Source organism: Micromesistius poutassou (assembly GCF_964030765.1).
Source record: "Micromesistius poutassou genome assembly, chromosome: 9".
Lineage (NCBI taxonomy): Eukaryota > Metazoa > Chordata > Actinopteri > Gadiformes > Gadidae > Micromesistius > Micromesistius poutassou.
In genome coordinates, this window is record NC_140279.1 from 13,780,238 (window position 1) to 13,807,252 (window position 27,015).

General features: G+C 43.5%; 1 protein-coding gene across 1 annotated transcript; it reads right to left on the bottom strand.

Moving 5' to 3' along the window:
- Positions 1-112: 112 nt before the first annotated feature.
- LOC311353387 (low-density lipoprotein receptor-like) lies at positions 113-26,978 on the bottom strand (the record flags this gene model as incomplete). Its single annotated transcript, XM_084473285.1, has 14 exons — positions 113-1,573; positions 2,544-2,704; positions 2,931-3,005; positions 4,029-4,170; positions 4,437-4,576; positions 10,375-10,493; positions 14,244-14,459; positions 16,252-16,350; positions 17,087-17,159; positions 20,503-20,631; positions 21,315-21,434; positions 23,668-24,072; positions 26,181-26,297; positions 26,918-26,978. 14 exons carry the CDS (start codon positions 26,976-26,978, stop codon positions 1,538-1,540), a joined length of 1,893 nt encoding a protein of 630 aa, XP_084329411.1. The 3' UTR covers positions 113-1,537.
- Between the last annotated feature and the right edge of the window lie 37 nt (positions 26,979-27,015).

Sequence of the window (27,015 nt, forward strand, 5' to 3'; positions counted from 1 at the left end):
CCTGCAGGATGTATCTGATGGGCAAATCAAACAAAACAAACAAATAAATCCAAATCAAACCACTTTATTTCACCATGTAGTCTAAACCGTAGATCTGGTTAACACTGCAAAGTCACCAGAGAGCCAATGCCACCCAAAATAAATAAACCCAACAGTTGACAAATAAATAGCTAACTTAACAATCAGCTCTCTAGCCTGCAGCTACTACAACCTTCAGCAGTAGTCAAAGTACAAAGGCACAAGTTGCAATCCCAGAGAATACAAGATATTAGCCAATCCAGTCAAAAAGGGGACATTCCCAAATAAAATAACGCATTCTGCGTAGACCAACCGATCCCCTTTCATTTTAATAAAACATAAAACTCTTAAAGGGTCTTTAACAGCATCCTATTGTGCTGGACTAAAAAACATAAATAAAAATCTTTCTCTCGTATTATATACACTACGTTACGTCTCATCCCATAAGACTCCATGACACACATTAGACTATAAATGGAAGAATTGCATCGATATTCTGTGCTTTTCAGGCCGAGGATTAGAGTGGAGAGTATATAGTTATACAAGGCCTTAAGCCACTCAGCCTACCAGTTTACCAGCCTGTTGTACCTCACTGTTTAACCTTGTGATGGGAGTGGAAGGCATCGAGGCATTGTGTACTGTTTCAAGTGTATACAAATTGCTGCAGGCAGGTCGTGGAATACCAGTGCTTGTGTGGAAAGCCTTACAATGACTCAGACTGTAGCTAGAACCGTTACTGTCAGATAATCAATTTGACTGAAATAAAAAGTAAAAAGCAATCTATTACGCCATAAATGTTAACCAATACTCAACTAAAGGCTATTGTGCAAAAATAAATAGAAATAAGAACTTTTCTCAATATAGATTTGTTTATAGCCCCTGTCCGTGCGATGGACCTAAATCCCCGTCCATGGGAGGTAGCCAGCAGGATTTGGTGCGCAGCAGGCTAGACAGGGCTATAACTACAGCACAGTGTACCGCACAGAAGAAGGAATTATCCCAGCGGGAGTGCCAGCCGCTACAGATCAAACAACACTGACCTTGGTGCTTCAGCGCCAGCAGAGGTGGCAACTGGGCAACCGTTTAAGTGCAGGGGGGTAGGAGAGGAAATGGCCAGTTTTGAGCGACAATCCCCCCCAAAGGCTACAGACTGAGCAGCACTGATCCTCAGCGCTTCAGAGCCAGCAGGGGTGGCAACTGGGCCGCCCTTGATGGGGGGGCCCAGATGGGGGGGCCCAGTGATCGGCAGTGACCCCTGGCCTGCATTGTCTCTTCCTCCTCATAAGGGGCCCGGTTAATACAGTGACGAAAAAAAACAACACACAGACATCACAACAACCCCTGCCTTCCGCCATGTCTGGCAGATCACTCCGAGGTGAGGTCTTGAGCTGAGCTGAAGGTGCTCTGGGGGCGGCTGCTTGTGGGCGACGTGGGTCCCGCCCACCCCAACGGAAGGAGGAAGGATCATGGGGGTGAGATCCGTCCGGGGTGGATGAGCTTCACCCACCGTCGGGTGAGCTCAGTCCGTGTCCAAGTCCACCTTGAACAGCGTCTCCTAGAGCGAGGAGGAGGGACACAACTCATTGATGTCATGGGATTAGACCAGTGACGAGTAGATTTAACCGGTGATCTGCTAGGACCAATAGGAAGCAATGGAATGTTACAGTTCACTCACACGCACAAAGTCACACAGTCATTAAAGTGATGGTTCGGAGTAAAATTCACACCTAGGGTAATTTCCACCATGACATCCAGCCAAATACCCCCTCAGAAGCATTTTTAGCGATGGTCAAACATTGGTCAAGATAGGGATAGCGTCGACGTCACTCGACGCAGCGGACAACAGCTGTTTCCGTCAACAAAGTTTGATGCGAGAGTATGAAAAAGTTTTGATGAATTTTTATAAATGCTTGTATTTTCAGGTCAACACTTAAAACGTATTTCAAATATCAAGCATCAAGTATTCAATTATTTCAGTTTTCAATACATTTCTATGGAGTGTTGAATTCAGTAGCTTTTTCCTTACACTTGTGAGTTTTGATGAGGACTTTTACTAACTTTTCTGAAATACGGAAGTGACGTCGACGCAGCAGTAGCGTTAGCAGCAGAGAGTAGAAGCTATCAGGCAAGTGTTATTTTTAATAAACTGATGGTGTACTTACAAACTTTCCAATGCCTCGTTTTGTGAGTACAGACCCTATGTGTGCTACTGCAGAAGTGTGGTATCATTCCAGACAATATGAGTGGGGTAATTTACGAGACATGTGCACCGTTCCATAAGTGCCAGTACTAAGCCATTCGGCTGATAACCCTATCTTGACCAATGTTCGAACATCGCTAAAAATGCTCACGCACGCACGCACGCACGCACGCACGCACGCACGCACGCACACACACACACACACACACACACACACACACACACACACACACACACACACACACACACACACACACACACACACACACACACACACACACACACACACACACACACACACACACACACACAGTGTGTGTCTTGCCTTGACAGTGCCTGTGTGTGGGGCCAGGGGGGCTCTGTGTATGAGGGGGTCCTGGGACTCCTTAAGGAGGATGGTCTGCAGCTGGAGGGGTCTTGAGGGCCTCCACTCCTCCCTCCACCACCAGCACACCATCAGGCCCAGCAGCAGCGCACCCAGGAACACTGAGGGGAGACAGCGGGGCACTTTGTGACGACCATGAAAATGTAGAGCAATGATTCAGTTTTACCGTTTTACTTTTTCCTTTCCGCGTTTCAGTTTCAAAGCGCATGCACACACATGAAATAACTCGAAACGACTGTCGACGTGAAACATAATAAATGCAAATCTAAAAATACATAAACAATAAACAATATTTGACTTGGGAGAGCATAGAGGGCTGATAGTTACCGATGAGCGAAAGGATCCCTGCAAAGATCGCATCAGGCAACTCCTGCACCGCTGGGCTTTGAGGAGCCGCCACGCCTGAGTGAACAGTGCAGAACCTGGGTATGAGCAACTTTTGTGTAATCGGGTAGCTTTGCCTTTGCCTTGACTGAGAACCAAGGCTCTTTGCATGGGCCTTCGCAACTCTGTCCATTCTATTGCTCTCATTGTATTCCGGGGATCAGGAACCTTCATTTGAATTAACCGCAACCAGGGTGGACTTCAACATTCTTTGAATAGGTGTATGTGGTGTGGTGGAGTGTTTGTGAGATAATCTCCACCAGGGCTTTGGAAGTGTTGATAATAAGTTGTTTGATTAAGTCAAACAAAGAGAGAGGGACAGGCTGGCCAGATGTTTTATTTATAGAATATTTAAGTTATAGGATGTGATTGATAACTAATTATTGTCCATAAGCATTGACTGGATGAATACGTCCAAGTCTATTTAATATATCAACGAGCTAGTTGAAATGTTACACATTGCCACTTTAAGAAAGAGAGATGCCAGAGGTTTTTTGTCTGCCATTGTCCCTGCTCCTATCCTGTCAGATCTTGTTGTTTCGGAGCAGAAATAGGAGAATGGTATCGAAGTGGAATCAACACGCTCTATATGTTCTCATATTACGGAACTGCTTCATACGGGAAGAAATCGATTTCGGGAAGTGAGCATGATGGTTGACGGTTCCTCTTTGAGCTTATTGTTTAGTTGCATAGTATTTTTTTTTTTCAACAGAGCTAAATTCAGCCAGCAGCCTAGTGGTACAACTGTGTAGATTTGAATTGATATTTTAGATATTTTGTTTTTCGCCTGTAGTTGTATGTATGTAGTTATTTTTAAACTTTATTTAGGTTTCGCTGTTTTGTCATTTTGTCTATGCCGAGTGTGACGTTCATCAGGTGAAACTAATAAATGAATATAGTGTTAACTTGCAACCTGATTTTCTGATATGGTTTATTCTTGGGATCAGGGAAATGAGGGGCATTTCATGTATGGCTTCCCCAATAGACTGTGTGCATGCGTGAGTGTGTGTGTGCATGCGTGAGCGTGTGTGTGCATGTTACCGGTTGGTTGTAGGAGGGGGTGGGTAACGACCAGCGCCCCCGGTGAAGTGGGAGTCTGCAGCAGCACTCTGAAGGAGCTGCCGTTGTGTTTGTCCCCGCTGCAGACGGAGAGACTCCCTCCGTCCGACCAGTACACCTGCCCCTGTGGTGGGGGGGGGGGACAGACAGACGGAAGACAGAGAAATAGAGACAGAAAGACCACCAGAGAGGCAGCCAGACAGAGAGACAGAAAAAGAGAGAGACAGACAGAAAGAACCAGCCAGACAGACCGAGAGTGAGAAACTGAGCTGGACTTTACTTTAATGGCAAACACAACAACAATCTTTAAACCATCTTTGGGCAGGTTGAAGTGGGTGTGTGGGTACGTGCATGTGTGTGTGCGTACGTGTGTTAACATTAAGTGTGTACCTCGAACACAGCCAGGCCAGAGAGCTGGTCCATGTAGCCGTTGGACTTCAGCACAGTCTTGCGGTGTCGGCCCGTCAGGTCGACCCGGGAGACGCTCCTGGCGTCACGGTCCGCCCAGTACAGCAGTTGGCGGGGCACATCTAGGGTGGAGCGTAGGGAACACACACCGAGATAAAGATCAGACGACCCAGCCTATGATCAAACTCACCCTCGGCACACACCAGCCCCATCGTTGCAGACTCCAAAAGACGGAACTCAAATATTTTCATGGATGCAAAATATTTGTAATGGATTCAAATTTCTTATACAAATATTAAACTTTTACACTGTTCAAAAAACACATGACTGATTTAACTCCCTAAACTTTAAAAGGATGTGTGAATGGTTTCAGGCCTAAACCATCCAGCCAAACAACGATATATATATTATATACCACTGTCTATGCTGTTCTTATCTTGTCCATAGTGTATTCCCTGTATTCAGATCACACCTATCTCAACAAAAGGGGGGTCTCTCTGGGTAGGTTCCCTAGCCCGGGACCACCCCTCTGGGTAGGTTCCCCAGCCCCGCGACCACCCCCAGAACCATTGACAGGGACAATCAGGAGGTGCCCATCCAGGCCGGGCACCCTGCAGACCCCCAGCCCCTCACACTCTCCTCCACCCACTGTGACGACCCAGGCGGGTCTTTGACCCCGCCCCTGCTGTGTGTATGCTTGTGTTTCTCTCTCCCTCCTAATTAGGAGATTGTCGGCAGGTGAGGGATGGACCGGTGCCGCAGTATAAAGAGCCTGCCCAGACAACAGACCAGGGTGCCCCTCCTCCTGGCATTTGATTTCCTTTGTTCCTTTGTTTGGAACACATGGACTGCTATTCGCACGACACATTTGGTTACTTAGATTTATACTGACTTGCACCACACTTCTTCTTATTATCTTTATTATATAATAAATTCTTTATTATTATATGAAACAGCGCGGTCTCACACCACCAATGTGCTGCACTGCGTAGGATCATCCAAAGTAAGGGGCTGGCCCTGGCGGCATCCCCTGGCGCATGCTCCTGGCTTGTGCTCGGCAGCCGACTGAGGTCCGGACCCACATCCACCTGTCCCCAGCAGCCGTCCCCACAGGCTTCAAAACCACCACTAGGTGCCGGTCCCAAAACGCTGTACTGCAGTCATCCCCACCATCTCAAAAGGGCTTCCAGAGGCTGGACCAGGCTCACCTCGAAACCGGTCGACCACCCACACTGGAATATCCCCTATGTGAGAATGTGGTTCACCAATTTTGGTTCAGCATTCGATACCATCGCTCCCTGGAACATATCAGGAAACTCTGAACTGTGGGCGTCAACTCCGCCCTCTGTAACTGGATACTGGACTTCCTTATATACCTCCTGTCTCCAGTGTCGTGTTAAGATAACCACACGGCCCCAGCCCTCATCCTGTACACTGTCTTCACACTGTGTGTGCTGTGTGCTCTCCTCTCCTCCCTCCCCACCCGTGATGGAACACCGTCACATGGCCCCAATACCATTACAGGTTTACAGTTTTGCTCAGAGCTTCATCTCAGCGCTTGGACCCTCTGCTAAACCTTTCTGAACACCCTGCTCTTGCACCTGATGAACCTATAGAGTAAACGTTTTTACCACAGTCTTTACTGGTCACATCTTGCCCATAGTGTATTCACCTATAGAGTATGCAAGTTTTTACAACTGTCTATACTATTGGTCAGCAACCTTTTCAAGATGCAGTGCCTGTTTGAAATTTTCTCGTTAATGAGTGTGCCTTAAGCAACAACATATTAAATATTAAAGGAATACTTCACAGATTCAGAACTGAGATGACGTCAAACGCGTCACTTGACGTCATCTCAGTAGAAGCAGATGTTCGCACGAACAGGCGAATGTTGCCGCGCGACTCAGCGAAATCTGTCGCTGTGCTTAATGTGTGCATTGAAACGTGTCGCAGGGCGAATTTTGTCGCAGAGCATTTTGCCCGCCAACAGTCATTCATGCCAATTCATTCTCATCAACCATGGCCGAGATCACCACCATTGCATGTCTGTACCTGTTGTGGAAGAGGGAGAGACGTCGGAATGCCCATCGTTTATGGGTTAATAATATAATCCGGAGGCGCACACCACTTTGTGCCGTGATATTATATATATCGTATATATTATATTATATAGATATTTATATATTATATATATATATATATCATATAATATTATATGTAGAGCTCCAGGAGTCGCAAACAGCAACAATCACTTTCTCCTCCTCAAGCTGCGGTTCACTGCGGAGTGCAGGGAACGGTTGGTCCATGGCGATGTATATTAACAGGGGGACACATGCATATTATGAACACATGTCGACAACGATAATGTATACAATACTGGTAACAAACGATGTTTGTTAATGTATTGCCACATATCATTAAATAGACCCACAGTTGCGGCCGGTTCCGAACGGTTGGCCCAGCCAGTTGAACAGTGATTGGCTGTTTTACGTTACTTCACCCAGGGAGTGAACCCTGATTGGCTGTTTTACGTTACCCACAGGGAGTGAATGCTGATTGGCTGTCTCACCGCGAATGCCGTGAAAGAAGTTGAAATATTTCAACTTCTGCGAAATCTGTCGCTCATTCGCGCGACATATCCACATGAACGCGCCTGCCCGTTTTGGGGAAAACTGTCTCCCCGTCAATCAAATCTTGTCGCGGGTTTCGGCGACAAAAAATTTCACCCGATACGCGTCTCTACGTTCACTTTGCATTGAAACGTGTCACCCCGCGACACGTTTCAATGTGCGGTGTGAACACACAGTAACCCAGTCCTCCCTAGGCCCAGCTGTCCTGATTACATCTACTTCTACTGAGATGACGTCAAGTGACACATTTGACGTCATCTCAGTAGAACTTTGCTTGCCTACTAGAAGGGCCGAGGACTACAAACCACTAGTTCCACAAATTTGTAAGCCCACCAATAAGGAATGAGGGGGGCGGGAGCTCGCGTACGAGATGTAAACACAATGTCCGCCATGTTTCTTCACCGCTTAGCTAGAGAACTAGACCGACACAAACTTCCGACCACTGCAGAAGCAAATTTGCAATGGGAAACAGCCAAAGTGGATTTTGAAAATATATTGTTGGATTCAGACATTAAGGGCTATTTGTACGAGCCACAATACAGCCAGGAAGAATTGAGACAAATGGAGGAGGAGGCTGCTGCTGCGGCTGCAGCTGAACAAGCCTTGCCTGTTGCAGAGGACGAGGAGCCGGAGCGTGCCGGAGTGAACTGTTTGCTCTGTTCGCCTATGGACACTAACACAGAGTCCCTGTGCTGCAGCGAATTTCAGCAATGCCAGTTTCTTCTAGAAGAAATGGCTGAATCTGGCGAGGACGGGGCCATGTGTGTAACCTCTCACCCAGGCTTTACTCCTCATTTGAACAGTTGTGTTTTGGATACATATTTCCGGACCCAGAAAGTGAACTGGAAACGCCAGCCAAAGCCCGCTGGGAGAAACGGACGTCTAAGCATAGAGTAAGTGTTGTTGTTTTTACTAACACATTCAGTGCGTTTACATGACACTCAAGAAAGTCGAATTATTGGCTTAGTCCAACTATGATTGGATTACTAAGATGCATGTATACACCTTAGTCAAGCTAAAATCAAATCGAATTGGGTTACTCATAGTTGAATTAAGACCCCTAGATAATGCGATTCATAGTCGAGTTAAGTGTGCATGTACAGAGTCGAATTGGATTATGTGTTGAATTGCGTTCTGCGCATGCTCGAGATCTTTTCCCGGGGCCGTGAGCCAGAAGTAGAAGGAGACGATAGTCGTGTTGTTGTTGTTGTTGTCGCCGTCGGAAAACGAGAAACAGCGATTTATTTAAAAAGGTGGTGCAGAAGATGGAGGAAGCCGGTGAATGTAGTTACCCCCTATAAGAATTGTGTCCCGGCCGCGGGAGCGCGCATGGCATGCATTCATTAAAGGTGGAAGCACACAGACACTACGCTTCGATTTCACCCAAGGCTGAATTAAAAATACATGTTTTTCTAAATGTGGGTCATCAACAAGGTTGTAAAGTAGTAACTTCGGGCACATCTGTCAAAATAAATGTTTTTTTCTCCCGACGTGTTTACGATCTTTATTCATTCATTGCGCCACGAATGCCATATACGGACGGGCGGCGGAGGGGCTGCTCCGGTGTGAGAAAGATGTTTTCAGTAGACAGCTGTCAACTCACTTCGGATAGGAGATTTATTTAAAAAGCTGGCGCAGAATATGGAGGAAGCCGGTGTCGTGCCAATGTAGTTTAGTTTTAGTTTAGTTTAGTTTTATTTCTTTGTGCAAGATAAACAAAATCACAAAAAGAAAAGATACACATAGATATACATAAATGCACGGGTGGGACAAAAGAAACCCCAGAGGGCTTATAAAGGATGCCCACCTAACATTAAATTACAATAAGGTAAGGTAAAGAAATAAAGAACAAATAGTGAAAAAAAAAATAATAATAAAAAAATAATAATAATAATAATAATTAAATGAAAAGACAAAAACTACAAAATCATGATTCAAATGTAATAGTGCAATTTAAGTGCTTATGTTAGTTAACCCCTATAAGGAGTTTATCATCATCATGCATTCAGTACACACTACGCTTCGATTTCACCCAAGGCTGAATTAAAATTACATGTTTTTCTAAATGTTTCTCATCAACAAGGTTGTAAAATAACTAGGATCTTTATTCATTCATTGCACCGTGGCCGAACTGACGGGGGTATTCTCTGATTATGAATCTTACAGACTGCGTCGGGTTCTCAGACTCTCTGGTACTTCCACAACAAGTAAAGACTCCTATTCTGGTTTATCTCGCCCATGGGGGAAATTAACTTTGGCTTTGACTCTCTGAAGTCCAGATTGAAACGAACATGGAGGAGAAAGTGATGTTTCAGCAGACAGCTGTCAGTTCACTTGGGGTCCATATCATTTCTCCGACGCTCCATTGTTCCGACCTCTCGGTCGTATGCGGACTCCTCCGCCGGCAGAGCAGCCGGAGGAGTCTGCATACGGCCGAGAGAGCAGAAGTCTAAACTAGTCAACGTATCACAGGGATATGTTTACACAAAGTTTGCTTGCGCTACCAATCGTGCAAGTGGTCCTTCCCCCTCCAAACCGAAAGAGGCGGGCGGGGCAGCAAGCACAATGCACTGTGGTAGTTGGAGGATGAGCCAGAGAGACCATAAAAACACTCTTTATGCCTTTTCTCAGGCTAGGATGAACCGATTTCAATTTTTTTTTCACATTTATAATACATATAATTATTTACTTCATATAACCTTCATATGTCCACCAGTGAACTACGTCTTTAAGCTGAATTATGACTGCACCCAAAAATTGTTTTGAAAAATTTTTGTTGTTATATTTGCAACATGGGCTAACTAATTATAATTACATATATCCCATCTCAAAACACTGCTTTGAGAAACTCATTCAAAAATATATTTGCACTTTAAGAAATGTAAAAAAACTGAAATTTTATGAGAATGATGGAAAAATCCACATCAATATCTTTAAGACATGTACAGCTTTTCAAAAACCATGTGAAGGCCATGCATACAGGCCACTTGCAACCAAACCAAGTCGTGTCGCGCTAAGTCATGGCGAGTTGAGCTGGTACTGTTGGTGGAAAAGCGGCAATAGTGTATTCCCCGTATTTAAATCATACCTCACGCATACCTCAATATAAACATTCCACTATACACGTGGACATACCCATACACACTTTTTTTTTTAAACTTCTGGTTAGATGCTAAACTGACCTAGATATGGTCTAGGGACGGGGAACCTACCCAGAGACATGGTCTGGGACGAGAACCTACTCAGAGGGATGGTCTAGATGGCAGATGTTCTAGGGTGGGAGAACCTACCCAGGGAGATGGCCACAGGGTTGCGGATAGAGGAAGCCACCAGGGTCACCATGTCTTGGCCATCCAAGCCTGCTCTCCTGATCTTGGGGAAGATGCCACTCTCTGCCCAGAAGAGAAGCCTGCCAGGAAGAAATGGCAGTTAGGAACCGTGGATAAACAACAAGTGGAACTGAAAAAACTAGATGTGACACTGACTGGCGGTAGATGCGGAAAAAGCGTTTGACCGTTTAGAGTGGAGCTACCTGTTTGAGGTTTTAACTGCATATAACTTCCCAAATGAAATAATACAAATTATCAAAACGGTATACAAGTCTCCTGTGGCATATGTCTACTCTAATGGTATTCTTTCAGAGGCAATTCAGATAACAAGCGGCACAAGGCAGGGATGTCCTCTATCCCCATCACTCTTTGCCTTGGCTGTAGAGCCGATGGCTCAGAGAATTCGCCAATCAGACATAAGTGGGATTAATGTTGGAAAAGAATGTTATAAATTAAGTTTGTATGCTGATGAGCTGATGTTGTATCTAACTAATACAGAAAAATCGATTCCATATCTAATGAAAATTATTGAGCAATACTCAAAAATATCTGGTTATAAAATTAGCATAGAAAAGACAGAACTTCTACTTTTGCCTAAAACTCAAAACTTATTCAAATACAACTTTAAATGGTAAAAGGAAAGGATTAAATATCTAGGGTGTTATATCAGTTCAGATAAAACAAAACTATATAAAGATAATTTTTCTCCATTAATCAACGATCTTAAGGCTAGTCTAGATAAATGGACAGACCTGCCTATTAACTTAATTGGAAGAATTAATTTGCTGAAAATGATATGGCTTCCCAAATTCCTATTCATCTTCCAGACAATACCAGTGATCCCACCTAAGGATTTTTTTTTAACTATCAATAAGCTATTCAGTTCTTTCATCTGGTCAATTAAGGCTCATAGATTGAGTAGGAAACTACTTCAGAATAATAGAAAAGAGGGAGGGCAAAATTTCCCAAACCTTGAGCTATATTACTATGAGAATCTGCGGCTCATACAATGCAAGCTCATGACAAGAATAATATACTATATCTGTAGTAATAATACTACACTAGAGCAAAAATAAATACATTTGATGCTTCTTTCTCCCCTGTGTGTAAAATGTGGCATACACAAGGAGACATTAATACACTTTCTGGGAATGTGAGGTTCGTAAGGGTTGGTCAGAGATCCAAAAATGGATGACCAACACTTGTAAAATCAAAATTTAATTCACTGTCTTCAGCAGTATCTTCCAAAATACAAACACGCTAAAATACCCCATTGGATGGATGGTCATTTTCTCCTCTTTAAAAAAAGGATTGGAAGGGTACAAAGGCCCCATCGCTACAGCAATGGAAGGGACTAATGAAATACTATTTAAGTATAGAAAAATCAATGTTTGAGGACAGGAACAGAAGGCAACCATTCAACAAGGTGTGGCAGGACTTATATGAAGCCTTGTCAATTTAATAGCTAAGGACTAGGTGTGATGACTGAGAGCTGGGAACCGTGTGTGTGTGTGTGTGTGTGTGTGTGTGTGTGTGTGTGTGTGTGTGTGTGTGTGTGTGTGTGTGTGTGTGTGTGTGTGTGTGTGTGTGTGTGTGTTACAAACTGTGTGCGTGTGGGTGTGTGTTTGGGTTTGTGTGGTTAAAAGGAGAAAGATATATGTGGATGAGTGGGAATAAATGGTATATATGTGGATGTGTGAGCATGCACGAGTGTGCTTTAAAACTATATGGAGTAGAGGAATACTGTTACTACCAGGAATTGTATGCTGATTGAAGTATGAAATTACACCGTATGATGGTATATGTATTTCCTTTTGATGAAAATAATAAAAATAATAATAAAAAAAAAACAAGTGGAACTGGAATGCAGAATGTTAACAGCAAACATTGAGATTGTATCCAAGTCTACAGCAGTGAGATTGGATTGTGCAATCTGAGAGCCTAACTCGCGATGTCCATATACACAAAATGTGAACCGGTATTTCACCAGTGAAAATGTCTGCTAGGTTAATAGCAGTGTTTCAGAAACTTTTTTTTTCTGGGGACAAATTTTTTTTTAATTACAAACCATCGCGACCCAATTCAAAATAGTACAGTACTATCAAAAACATGCTTCTTGTTTAAAGTTTTTTAAAATGCTCATGCCGAACAGGTAGGCTTGTGTTGAAGGGCAGCTATTGTTATCAAACAGTCAATCAATCCATCAATTCGAACAGTCAACATTAATCAATTCATTAACCACATAAGATAAGATAAAAACTTTATTAATCCCCTGGGGCGAAATTCGGGTGGTTCAGCAGCAAGTAAGACAGTCAAGAAACTGTAGAGATATATATTTTTTATAATAATATATGTATATATATTTTTTAATATACATTTATTTGGCGACCCACATGTGGGTGGCGACCCAGTCTTAGGGAAAGACTGGTTTAAAGGATCTGAAACATTTGGCCGGTCACGCCTGAAAATCTCAATGCGACTTTTGTGATCATATCCCGGCAGTAGACATTCAAAGGTATATCATGAAAGTTCTGCCGCGAGGGGTTCTTAATCAAAACAAGAACAAAAAGTCGTAGTTTGAAGACGTCTTGAAGTAGCATGGGAACATGGGAGTTGTAGTCTTAACCACGATTGCTGGGGGAAATCTATCTGAGGTGGCAGAAATCATCTTCACAGACTTAATATATATGAATGTTTTATTCACGTATCTCTGTAGAGCCATCGATTGGTCAATATTTCTACACAACAGGGGAATCACCGAATACCATGCTCTAAACAAAAGCCCAGCTAATGTAATTAAACCGGAGACGTCTCAAACGTTTCAAAAGGTTCCCAGTGCATTCCACTTGCTGTTCAGAAGTGAATTTGATACTCTAAAACAGTAAAGAGGAGGTAATAAACTGCAGGGCCAGTGGCACTCCAGTGTGGCTGTTACGCACACAGACAGCATATAATAGATTCAACAGACCTTTCATACGTGTACATTGGTGTAAATTACCACAGACTTTTTAAGTAGGCTACATGAGTCCTCATTGAGATTTAGACCATGTATTCGATTACAGTTCTTGGTATTTCTAGAATCCCCAATACCGATTCATGAACCAAAAACAATCCTTTGTTGTTTGTCCCGCGCATGATCATATTCTGATTCAGAGAGGAGCGGAGACTAGGGGCTGATAACAGACGGACTGTCGTCAATGTGTTGGTGAGTTGTGGAGAACAGCCCTACAATTAAATACCATTTTAATCATTTGAAATATTAAAAAAATAGTAAATGATGGGAAACACTACTGATCACAGATGGTATCATGTGCAAGAAAAAAAAAATATCCCCGCCAAGTAATGTGTGGGAAACAATGGTTTGCATCAGTCATAACCAGAAAATCTGGTTACTCTGATTTTCCCAGTAACAGATAATTCATGCACATTGCCATAATAAAAGCCTACCCAGTGGACTGTAGCCAACGTTGCTCATCTATCCGTCACACATCTAGGACAGAAGATTTGCAAACTCTAGATCTAAAACGATTAAGATGCCCTTAGTCATCGTATTCTCGAGAAGTGCTACACCTTTGAAAAAAAACACATACCTAATGAGTTGCGGTTAGTTTCTCCTCCTGTCATCAAGGTATTTAGTTCCTGGAACGTTTTCCCAATTCGTTTTTGCCAGTTAAAGAATGAATAAGTGTTATGGTTGGCATGTCATGGGGCCTTTAACCAAGGCCGGGCTGATTGAGCAAGAAACACAAATGGTGCGATGCTTCTCGCTTTTTTATGGGTAACAGCGTCATTTCCCCAAGTACGGGTCTCCTTCAAGACTACAGGCTTACCCCAGGAAGGGCTCCACTGCCACGGCGGTGGGCCGCTGAAGGCCCCTGATGAGCAGCCGTGGCTCCAGGCTGCCCAGGGGCCCCACGCTAACGGACCCCTTCTGCTGGTCGCTCCAGTAAAGCTGCTGGTTGATCCAATCGACAGCCAGGCCCGACACAGACCCCTGACCTCTCAGGACAAGGATGGGGGTCCATGGGGTGGTGTCCATGGAGACCCTGAAATAACGAACGGCACAAGCATGGAACTAAAATGACACACGGACCCACCACATATTTTTTACGGACGTGTTTTCGTTGTATTGCACATGTTGCTATAAGTTCATGTACTTTAAGTACTTTCAGGAATTTGCAATAAAATAAAGCACTGTGATTGTTGACAAAGGGTCATGTTACAATAGTACTCTCGGAATCATTTTATGAGATTATTGTATGCACTAAAGTACAAAAAAAACACTTAAATAGAGCCTACTTGTTAAATAAATCAAAACCCCTCATGAGTTCTATATCAAATTTAAAAATTATATTATTAAAAGGACAATTCCGGTATTTAGCACATTGAGTCCCCTTTCTTGGTTGTTCTAGCCCTACTGTTGAGGCGGAGAACTGAGTGAAAAGGCTACAACCAAACATAAACAGCTGTCCTTTCCGGTTCCGGTCCGCTTTCCGTTTCAATGGGATTTACACAATGCCATATAAAACATGACAGAAACTGTATTTCGCTACAATACTTGATTTGGAAGGAACATCAACGAACACCACTAACCACTCACTTTATTTCATCCTAGACAACCCAGAAAGGGGGTTCAATGTGCTAAATACCGGAATTGACCTGCTAAGCCACGCCCCCATCGTTACCATGACGAACTTGGACAAACAAACCAGACTTGATAACAAAAACATACTGAAAAATGTCAGCTGACAGTATATCAAAGCAGGTTTTGGAGAAATTTCGGGCAAAAAAATATTTAATTTCTTCCAGGGTCAATCAAAAAGGACTACATTACGCTATGGAGGGGTATATTCATAACTTTAAAATACATACAGAAGGTAACAAGCTTAAATTCAGTTGGTATTCTGGCCTGCCACACAGTCTGATCCACATTACACACTTTTTCTTGTCCCGTTGTGTCTTGGGAAAAGGGATGAAATATACCCCATTCTGCAGCCTCTCGGGATACCGACTGTCCGTGTTACATGCACCCCAAGCACATCGTTTGACCATGTTTCTTTTTTTTTACACAAACAACATAAATCCACCATTAAAATGTTATATTATGCCTCCTCCCTGTTGGTTTCAATGGAGTTGTCCGAGCCGATGTTCGAGTATAGTTGAGGCTGGAATGTCATTGGCTCATCTTCGTTCTAAGGGCGGAGCTTAGCGACAGGTCAATTGTCCTTTACGTATTAATAATAATAATTTTTATAGGGCTTTCCTAAGAAATACTTTACATTTAAACAACTATTTACATGGATAAAATAATGACCATTCATGAGATAAGTCAAAAATATTAGAATGACTGATGATGAATGATTCTTCATGAACTCATGAGTCTACGATGTTCACGACTTTAGTCATTCTGACTTTTTTCACTCTGTGTGACTTGAGGTCACACACACAAATAGGTGTGCTAAGCTCGGTACAGCTGGGCAGAGATGAGGTATTCGCTGTACAAAATGTCACATAGGACTTATTACTTGTTACTAACTAACCCAGTTTCTGGGTCGTTTCTTCAGGGTCTAATGCCAGTCGCTCTGGATAAAAGCGTTGTTATATTCATGTTAGTTTTTTTTAATCTTTAATCACATTATTATATTAGTGAGTGTGGTTTTTCTGGCATGTTTTAATCTCGTGTTTGTGTTGATTGTGGTGACACCAGCTAAGATGGCTGCCAACTGCCAACTGTGGCAGTTGCTGTCGAGCATCCAGAGAAGAGGACCTGAAGGAACTCACCCTCCATGTTATTGTAAATATTTATTTTATTTGGCTGAATAATGGCATGACGCTCACCGGTATATGGATCCCTTTGCTTGCAGGGCCCAGTAGAGTGTGTTCGTGGCAACACAGGTTGCCATGGCGCCGGGGCTAGTTGTACGCATGGTCAGGTCCCTGTTCATGGAAAGCCCACAGGACCATAATTCAGTTGACATTGGGACATTGGGTTTCTTGAACAGAATCCATCTTTTCATTTGCATACAAATCTGTGGTGCATTTGATGGCCCAGCACAATGCACCTCAGCCAGTGGTTTTTGGTTTTTACAAAAATAAGACAATATTTGTCCTTGGGATTAACAGAGGCGTTGCTCACAATGACGGCCACTCATTAAAATATTTACAGTCTGCAAATACAAATAATATGGTGTATCCTGGAGGACAATGCTGCCCATTTATTTGTACTAGGTAGGGATCGACTGATATGGATTTTTTAGGGCCGATACTGATACAGATTATTTTTCATCAGCCTTAGCTGATGAACGATATGCCAATACCGATTTTCTTGAGCCGATATTTGGAGCCGATACTGCTTTTGCTCCCTCAATTTACATCATAAAAATGACACAAGGATGATAGCAAATGTTACAAGTCTCAATTAAAAAAAGGAACATTTGAACATTGAACTGTCTGTGAATCATGCCGGGAAGAAAAAGGGAAAAAAAATTTAAAATAAAAATGGGCGAAAGAAATTGTCCGATGTCGATACACGTAAAAAACGCAAATATCGGCCGATATATCGGTCGATCACGTACTCAAACGAATGTTGTTTGTAGTGTAGAGAACGGCGCGTCTCAGCGTCACGATGCGAGGGAAGGGAGAGTGAATGGGGGCTCGGTCAGTGGTCGCATACCCGTCCGCCCCGCCGGCAACAATGATCGATCGGATGTCCTCGGAGGTGCTTAAGAGGAGCCGGGCCGTGACACCTGGGAGAAGGAAGCAGAGCGGATCATTAGTGGTCACGTTACATGCCGTATTCATGATGCAAGTTACAGCTCGTGCTCACACACACACACACACACACACACACACACACACACACACACACACACACACACACACACACACACACACACACACACACACACACACACACACACACACACACACACTTTGATTAGTTACATCGCAAGTTGCTGATCGCAACTACCTCTCAACCTGCACTATGTCCCCTTTTCACTACAGTCATCACTTTTGTTCTAAATCATTTGAAATCACGAGTGTTTAAAGAAAAGGATTTTAAAAAACGGAATAATTTGAACCAAAGTGATGGCCTTCATCAGCAGTGCCATGATCGCCACCTGACCCGACCACATACTTAACAGGTTTACACTCAATTGCGTAACTCCAAAAGTTGCCATCAACCAGCAAGGCAGCTGGGAGATGAGATAAAGGGAAGGTCAACACGAATGATCAAATGACCCGACAATGTTTTATGTGTTGCATAACACACATTTCTATGCCAGTTGAGATGCTTGGCTGAAAGCTTTTCTTCTCAACTACGCACATGCACACAGTCATTTTGATGAATGTTGAAGTTTCCCGTCATCCCCTGCCATCCCACAATCATTTCCTCCATACAGCTTGGCACAACAAAGAAACATGGCATGGCATGTTTCTTTGTTCTGTGTTTGTTTACAACAGAAGTGTCTAGATGTTCACCACTACCTCCCACCACCTAACCGAGCATGTCAGTAAACAAACAAAAACAAGAAAAGTTAAGTGCTGGACGAGAGGCTGCAGTCTCTTCTTTAGTGCAAAAGGTGAAAACCATCCCTACCCCACAATCAGTGTCATGTTTCATATATTTAAGTCTGAACTTTCCCACTCAAATTGCCCATTGTGAGTATTGTTTAACCCTGAGAAAGCCTTTGCATTGTTGCCCCACACACACACACACACACACACACACACACACACACACACACACACACACACACACACACACACACACACACACACACACACACACACACACACACACACACACACACACACACACAATTGAACAGTGTTTATATTTTTCAAAGATTTATATAAATGATAGAGCCTAAATATAGAGAACTTTGGACATGGTGCTTTATATATCATCCGTATGTACATGTATGGATTGAATGCATGCACCATATTCTTTGTTTTTAGTCACACTGATAAGAGATTAGTCTTACTAAGGACTGTTTGGATCTTTTCAGCCTGAGGCAGTAAAACTTTACAACTTGACTTGGGGCTGGCTGGATCAGAGACAGATTGGGGGAGGATAACATGCTGTTCATAAGGTACATTTTTCAAAAATAATATGACATTCAACACCTTATTAGGTGTTGAATGTGCACTCATTTACATTTACATTTAGAGCATTAGCGACTTACAATAAGTATATTTGTCATACGAAGTGAAACAATATATCGCCATCGGTACAGTAAAGATGTTCATAGAACCAAGTGCAAGTACTAACAATCGCCAGGCTGACCCCATTCCCCGTATACAGCAGTGATAGCTAGCTACTGCAGATGCTACACAATTAAGTACATGCTACACAATTAAGTACAATGAATGAATATAACCTGCATGAAGTGCGTTCATTAAGTGCCAGGACGTACAACAAACAATAGTGCACCCGACATCCTGTCACGGTTTGTTTGTTTGCACCCGACATCCTGTTGTGGTTTGTTTGTCAAGTGTTACGGTTTTAAGACCCACCGATACATCTAGGTTCACGTTAGAACAGGAACCTATCCAACTGTCACCCTGTTCTGCATTTTGGGTTACAGCTGAGCCTGTGACAATCTATTTAGCGTGACTATATCAAGAAGACTGAAAAGGGAAAATCTGTAGTTATTATTAACTTACCCACTTATTAATAAAAGTGTAAATAAACTCATGCCTGGAGTATTAATGCAGTGATGTATGGGTCACCCTTTGCACATCGCACACCAGTCTAGCACAAAGGCAGTGGAAGTAGTTCTGTGTTTTCGGCCAGTAATCGATTGCCATAGTGGGTCAACGGTTCACAGCAGAAGAACACCAGAGATTGAACACAAAAAGATGAATAAACGTCATTAACATTGTTTTGCCATCGTGACGCAAATTGATGCATCTCCAAAGTATTTCACTACAGTAAGCTGTATCGTAAACTAGAGCTTAGCTTAAGGCTGAGATGAATCCACAGGCGCCTGCACGCTGCCTCCCTTTGCACCCCTCAAAACGTACTCATGTCTTGTTCTTTCCCTTTGGAAGCGGTTGTGGGAGTGTGTGCTTGGATGATGGCTGGTTTAAGCAGCCTCACCTGGCCAAATCTGATTGGACTCTCGGGCTGGGTGAGGCTGCACATTGAGTAACCAGTGTGCATAGGTTCAACCAGCCATCATCGCACACACTCTGGGAGAAATCTCCTGCATGGCAACATGGAGCAACAGCGTCATGCATCGTTAACTTCAAACTTATTAACAATAAACTGGCTTTCAACCCCACCCCCCTGCATCCTGAGTCTGGAGGAGCCCAATAAAAGTCCCCTGGGTGGAATGTGGCAATGGTCTTTGCTACAGCGGTTTATTGCACTAAAAGCGGTGTGTATATATATATATTAGGGATGCACCGAAATGAAAATTCTTGGCCGAAACCGAAAACCGAAAATGAGGAAACCAAGGCCGAAAACCGAAAACCGAAACACCGAAATAAATTATTATGCCAATTATTAGTAGGCCTACCATTGCATTTATAGCTATGACTGTGTACTAACCTCACTAAAATCAAGGCATTGCAATTCAAAGAATAAATCAATTACAATTATTAAAAGTATAAAAATATTTATTTAGCACTGAAAAAACAACAACACCGTTTTTCGTTTTGCACTTTGCAGACGGTCCCTAAGCTCGGATGATAGCGACAGCTCATAGAAGCTGTAGGCACTTTGCGGACGGTCCCTAAACTCGGCTGATAGCCGACAGCTCATAGAAGCTGTCTCATAGCGAGCCGTCGCTAAAGACGGCTCGTTTGGATGAAAACAAGGTTGCAGCTGGTTCTCTAGATTACTACATTTAGTCTTTTTCAGATATATGGAAATATGCCCACACCGCTGGTTTTTGTTTGCGTCATCACAATTTCCTGTTTCGGCCGTGTTGTTTCGGTGTTAAAAGTGTTTCGGCCAAAAGCCGAAAATGCGCTTTTGGGCCATTTTCGGCTGAAAATTTTCGGTGGCCGAAATTTCGGTGCATCCCTAATGTTAGTTTTGTTGGTTTTGTCCTAGTCCTAGTGTAGTCCTCAGCTTACCGTTGGCTCTACACTGCCCGGCCCCTGGGCCCTGCTGGTAGCCGGCGTGGCACCCACACCTAGCTCCGCCACCCCGGGTGGACAAACACAGCTGGTCACACAGGTCGTGCTCCAGGCATGGGTCTATTTCTGGAGGACAGACAGAAGGACAACATGGAAATAACATAACAAAATAAAATGGCATTAGTATTATGTAATGTTATTGATTATCCAGGCTCAAGGCTTTTGTGGCTTAAGCAGGAAGTTAACGGTCAATGTTTGATTGGTTGGAACTGGTTTTAAATCTCTTCAACATAAAAATTAAGTCTTAATCACTACCAAAACGTATTTTTACAACTGCAGTGAAACTCATTGTATAATCTTGATTTTTTTCCAGTTTGATGTCAGCATACTGATGCATAAAAGTTAATATCGAGACACGTCAATATGGAAACGCAATAATGGATTTCCTTTCCCCAGTCCACCCAACCCCAGGGTAAATCAATAAATAACACCTGGTTGCCAGGGGATCAAACTATGCTAGGTCTTCAAGAGTCGGAGGGTAGTCCGGCACAGCCCCCCCTGCCCCATAAAACCAAGTCAACATCATTATTCACATGCGGTTCAGTGTCACCAGTGTCAGCCACGGTCCAGTTACTCTTCTGTGTGGAACCGCAACCTGGAGGCATGTGGGTGTATAGGTATAAACATCAACCCATGATCTACATATGGAGAGGCCAGAAATGTATTATCATGATAATCTGTCAAATTGTTTTTAACCCTTATTCACTGTCCTTAGACCCGTTAGACGTTAGACCCAACTACACCCTCACCTTCACACTGGCTCTCCCCCAGCAGCCTCATCCCGCTGGGGCACACGCACATGAAGCCCAGAGGCAGGTCCAGACACTCATGGGAGCAGCCGCCATTGGCAACCGCACATTCGTCCTGATCTGCAGGACGAAAAAACATCAGCCGTACAAAAAAAAAAAAGATAAAAATCGGGAATCGGATATCGTGAGAATCGTCCTCACTTCAGGACTTGAGTCTACATTTTATTCCTAGTGCTCTTTAAATACATTCAAACACTCCCTTATTTGCTGAATGTGAAAGGTAATTTGGGCCACATTGGTATTATAATATGGTCAGTGCTCAGTACAAATAAATTTAGCATTTCACTTCCAGTCCCATTTTTGCCAAATGCCTAATTATAACCTTGATGGAATTCAACTGAAGCGTATATTTTTGTCTGACATTTGTTTGCATTTTAATAGTCATTTTTTGACTTCCTTTGGGTGACATTTGTGGTAATTTTCCATGCGAAACAATGGGTGGACGGTTGTCAACAGGAAAGACAATGCATGTAAAGAGGTTCTTTGTCTGTACTGCAATAAGCACATGGGTCACAATTTGAAAGGCTTCCCACGAGAGCCAACAATGGTAGTATTAGCGGTGAATGTGAGCCATTCAGGACGGTCAATAACTGTTGGGTGTACAGCGAAAGAGTTTGTCACTAAAGGTTTCTAGCAGACAACCAGTTCTGCCAGAGGATACAGGTGAAATGAGTGTGAAATGAGTCTCTAACGCCATCTCCTGGACAACAGGTCAAACTATATCTTGGCCTGGCAACATTTTTGTGTTTTATAATAGTCAGCCTGTCAAATAAATCAATAAATGCCTCCTAAAATCTTGCCACATCTTTAGCTGTTGTCCGGGCACGCAACCTTCAGTCTTGACGTGTAGACTGTCAGGTTCGCCTGGTATCGGGGAGGAGGGCTCAACATCTAACGGATCATCGTCGTGCTATACTCAAAGTCAGGATGTCGTGACGCATCAGGTGGGACACATTGCAAGCTTCTGACCATGTCCCACTGCACGGTAGCCTGACATCGCCAGACCACTTTGCAGATGTGTATTTGTCTGGAACTTCTCACTTCCTTTGACCAAAAGGGCGTTTTCAAAGGGCCTTTTAAATGGGCAAAGACCATAATGCCTCGGGACCCACTATTGGAAAGACATACAATTAATTAGAGCAACGAAACTAGTGAGACATCGGCAGCGATCTTGGTTGTTGTTGTATGAAAATGCCTCAACGTTTCTCCCATAGGGCGCTCCTCTGTACAGTCATTGTACTAAACACGCTTCATATTAGAATCTAATAATAATAATATCTATAGTAGTACCTGATAATTAGATACAGGGTCGTGATTGGCCCAACGCCGGGCCAGGTCTGCTGGGGGGAGGGGGGCCGGAGGCATTTGTGTGAGCAAAAATCATGAGCTTGTAGTTTCATCTAGTTCCCAGGCTGACTACTGAGGGTATGACATTGACAACCAGATCCAGCATTCAGAACAGCTAGTGACATTGAAAGATGGTCTGCGTTGGCAAATTCGCATTTGAATGTGGCTGAGTACATGTAGACTGGTCCAAGGGTATTACCATTGGGTTTATAGTAAGAGAGAGAGACGGGGACGAAGAGAGTTTGTGTGTGTGCGTTGCTGAATAGAAATGTAGTGCAGCAAGTAATGGGTCATGTTTGGGACACTTTGTCCACAGATGTTTGAAATCAGCAACATTTTGTTGGTGGTTGATATATAATTAATAAAATAAAATTTTTATTAAAATAAAATTTTTGCCTTTAAAATATTTTTAAATACTTTAAAATAACAGGTAAATATTAACAAGAAAAAATAGATGTAAAACCACTTTGCCGGCTGCTGCTTTTAGTTGTGATTTTTGCTGTTGCTTTCATTATTTTATTCTAAAACAGTTTTAGCTGTATAGATGATTAATATTCAGGTGGTTTCACAAATCCATCAAGTTGCTTTTACTGAAAGTGCATTTCATTGAGGAAGGTGAGCCATGCCATAACCTTGTTCAATCTCTGACTATATGCCTATATATTACATATATAGGGATTAGTTTGAATTCAGCTGGCGAGGGTCCTTAGCTGGGTTTATGCCTCTGCTGATGTTTCTGACATTAATTGATTACCATTTCTTTTTCCCTCCTGCATGTTCTTCAAGTCACCACTTGACGGAGCCAAATATCCTCCTAGTCTAAAATGTATTTTTTAATCAACTCCACTCTATTGTGGACTAGCCGATGTCTGGGATTGAACCCATGGCCTTCAGGGCTTCAACACCCTGACCACCAACACACCACCCGGACCCGAGCTCAACTCACCGCAGTCCCGTTCGTCCGCGCCGTCTGAGCAGTCCGGGGAGCGATCGCATCGCCACGACAACGGCACGCATGAGCCGTCGCGGCAGCCATACTCTGAGGTGCCGCATGAAGCGGTGGAAGAGGAAGAAGACGAAGAGGAAGATGAAGAAGAAGAGAGGGGCGGGGAATGACACAAGACGCCGCCCTCGTCCCGTCCGTCCGGGCAGTCCGTCCGTCCGTCGCACAGCTTGGCCCGGGGGAGGCAGGCCCCCGACGGCGCGCAGTGGAAGGCGTCCGAGGTGCAGTTGTGGCAGGAGGTCTCGTCGCTGCCGTCGCCGCAGTGGTCGGCGCCGTCGCAGCGGAAGCGCAGGGAGATGCAGCGACCGCCACCGCACGCAAACTCATCGCCTTGACAACGACGCCCGCCTGCCGGAGAGGGTTCCACAGTGAACACTACGGCGGGGATAGGTTACATACTGATTGGCCCATACCCACGTACAGTGAATACTGCTGTAGGTATACAGTTATACAGTGAACACTCCTGCAGTTAGACAATACAGCAAACAGGCCTGTACAGAAACCGTTATACACTGATCAATACTAGAGTTGAAATTAACACAGCACTACGGATATATATACTGTATATATGGTGAATACATACTGCAGAGACGCAGTTATACAGTGAACACTCCTGCAGTTAGACAATACAGTGACAATACAGGCCTGTACAGAAACCGTTATACACTGATCAATACTAGAGTAGAAGATAACACAGCACTACAGCGATATATATATATATATATATATATATATATATATTGTTACCAGGCTGGCCTTGCGGTGGTAGAAGGAAGGGAGGCAGTGCAACTGATGTTGGGAAGGTAGTTACAGCCGTTTATTCAGTGTAACAAAACTTCCGTCAGGAGGCAAAAAAAACAAATGAATGAACAAAAAAAACTCAGAACCCAGAAAAAATCTCAATGACTAACTAAACTTGAACATAACTTCAATAATCCAAACTCAAAGAAAAGAACGGTCCTCCACTTCGGCACTACTTTAGCCCTTGGCTGGTCCAGGAGCCAGGTGTTACCACCAGCTCACCTGAGACCCTTCTACCGCCCGACGTGATTTGGACCTGAATATAACACACCCGGCCTGACCCATCCCCCTTTAATTCAATTAAGTCTACCAGTACCCATTTCGATATACCTAACCCCACCCCTAGTTACACATACCACCCCAAACATGTTTGTCTACAGACCATCCTCATACACCACTTTCCTGACCTCTTAAATATTCCCCAAGTCCCCCAAAACACCCCTCTCCTCCCGCACACTTGATCTCGCCCGTATGACGTCACCCCCACAACGCACAAATGTTCTTCCGGACTTTACGTCGGGTTCTCCCGCAGTCACCGGCACCCGGAAGCCCGCACAACCGCGACGTAAGTGTTTTAACCCCTTGTCTTTGTTCATGCGACGTTTGTACCGTGTCCCCTGACCGGCTCCCTTCTAATGTATTTTGTATTTGTGTGTTGCAGGTGGCGTCATGAAAGTGTTGCAGTGTTATGTTTATGTGTGCCAATAAACGAGTGCTTTTGAATCGCCGTGTCAGTTCTGTTTATGTCCCCTGCCTGTGGTAACGGGCAGCCGCACCGTTACATATATATATATATATATATATATATATATATATGGTGAATACATACTGCAAAGACGTAGTTATACAGTGAACCATTCTGAAGAGTTACAGTCAAAGCAAGCAGTGATGACTGCAGACTAGAGATTGTTATATACACTGAACATAACGAGTTACAGTGAACACACACCACTGCAATTAAACAGTTACATAGAAAACGCCTGCAGCCAAACAGTTAAACATTGGTATAACACAGCTGCAGAGACAGCATGGTAAGCCTCCAGTGGGAAATGAATGGTGTAAGATTACAGAATAACAGTATACTGGATGTTTGTACAACAGTAAAATACTTCTCAGCTGGGGTTTCAAGTGCTCTACCCAAAAGTTTCCTATGGTGAAGTTTGATGAAGACCATACAGACAAATTAAGCTAAATTCTTCTGGAATTATGTAATAAGTGACCTAAATACAGTCAGCTAATCTTCTCTGAATCCAACACTGTGGAAAAGCTTAAATACCAAGCAGGGATACAAACAATAAGAGTTATTATACTGTTACATTAGTACGATAACAGTATCAGTTATTCATTTATCGTTAACTGTACTGGTTGACCAAATTAGCATCTCTTCAATATGAAGATATAGTGATGGATTTTCTTCAAGCCACAACTTGACTTGAATCATAAAAGCATGTTTTTGGCCACTGCAGTCACTTAAAGCACAAATACTTGATGCTCACTTGGTTGCACAGTCCTGCCCATTCATATACCTTTATGAATCTCAGGTGTACAATGCAAAGCAGCTGTATCCTGAGGAGCCCTGGGATCGAACTAGCAATCCCGCCAATGTCAGTGTTCTAGCTTTTGGTGTGGTCTTAATTGTTGATTCTTCTTCTTACCACAGTTGTGCTGCGACTCATCGGAGCCGTCGGGACAGTCCTTGGAGCCGTCACACAGCGAGGTGCTGGACACACAACCGCCCCCTCCACAGGAGAAGCCCGGACACGCCTTCTCGGCTGAAACAGTCAACCAATCACAACATCTTAAAGACAATGAGTAACGGCTTGTGGCCAGAGATGTGCCTGACTGCCTGTAACTTACAAATAAACGAGAGCTTTAAGACATCTGCAGTCGTAAAAAGTAACATTTTACTGATTCCCTTCGATTAAAGATGATTCACTTCTCAGTACGTTCATTCATTCATTGGTTCATTCAATATCATTATAGTCGCAATGCATTATTACAATCAAAAACTGAGAAAAGGCTTGTGATGACCTTTCCGGGTTGACAGGGTGAGCATTGAGCACAGCAAAACGAAAACCAACCTCAACAGAGCAAATCAGGTCATTCATATTTTATGGCCAAGCCATCATGCCAAGCTCATGTTACAAGTGTAGGGTGCAGGGCACATTATGTCGTTTTGAGCGAATTAACCGCGATAATAAACGTTATGCACAATGGTGACTTCTGGGTACAGCTTGGATACAAACAGCCTTAAGACCCAACAGTCAAGCAAACAGCTACTTGCCTGGAGGACTATGGGGCATGCGCTTATTAAGCGCGCTCTGCAAATCACCAGGAATTAGTTCTTACAAAATACGCACGTCAAACGTAATAAAAGATTGCATCACCTCACCTGAAATGACACAGTAAGTTAATATATGAACAAGGATAAATCTTCCATGAAGGTGTCCCATGCTTGACGTCCTCCACATTTGGATGTTGTTACGGCGC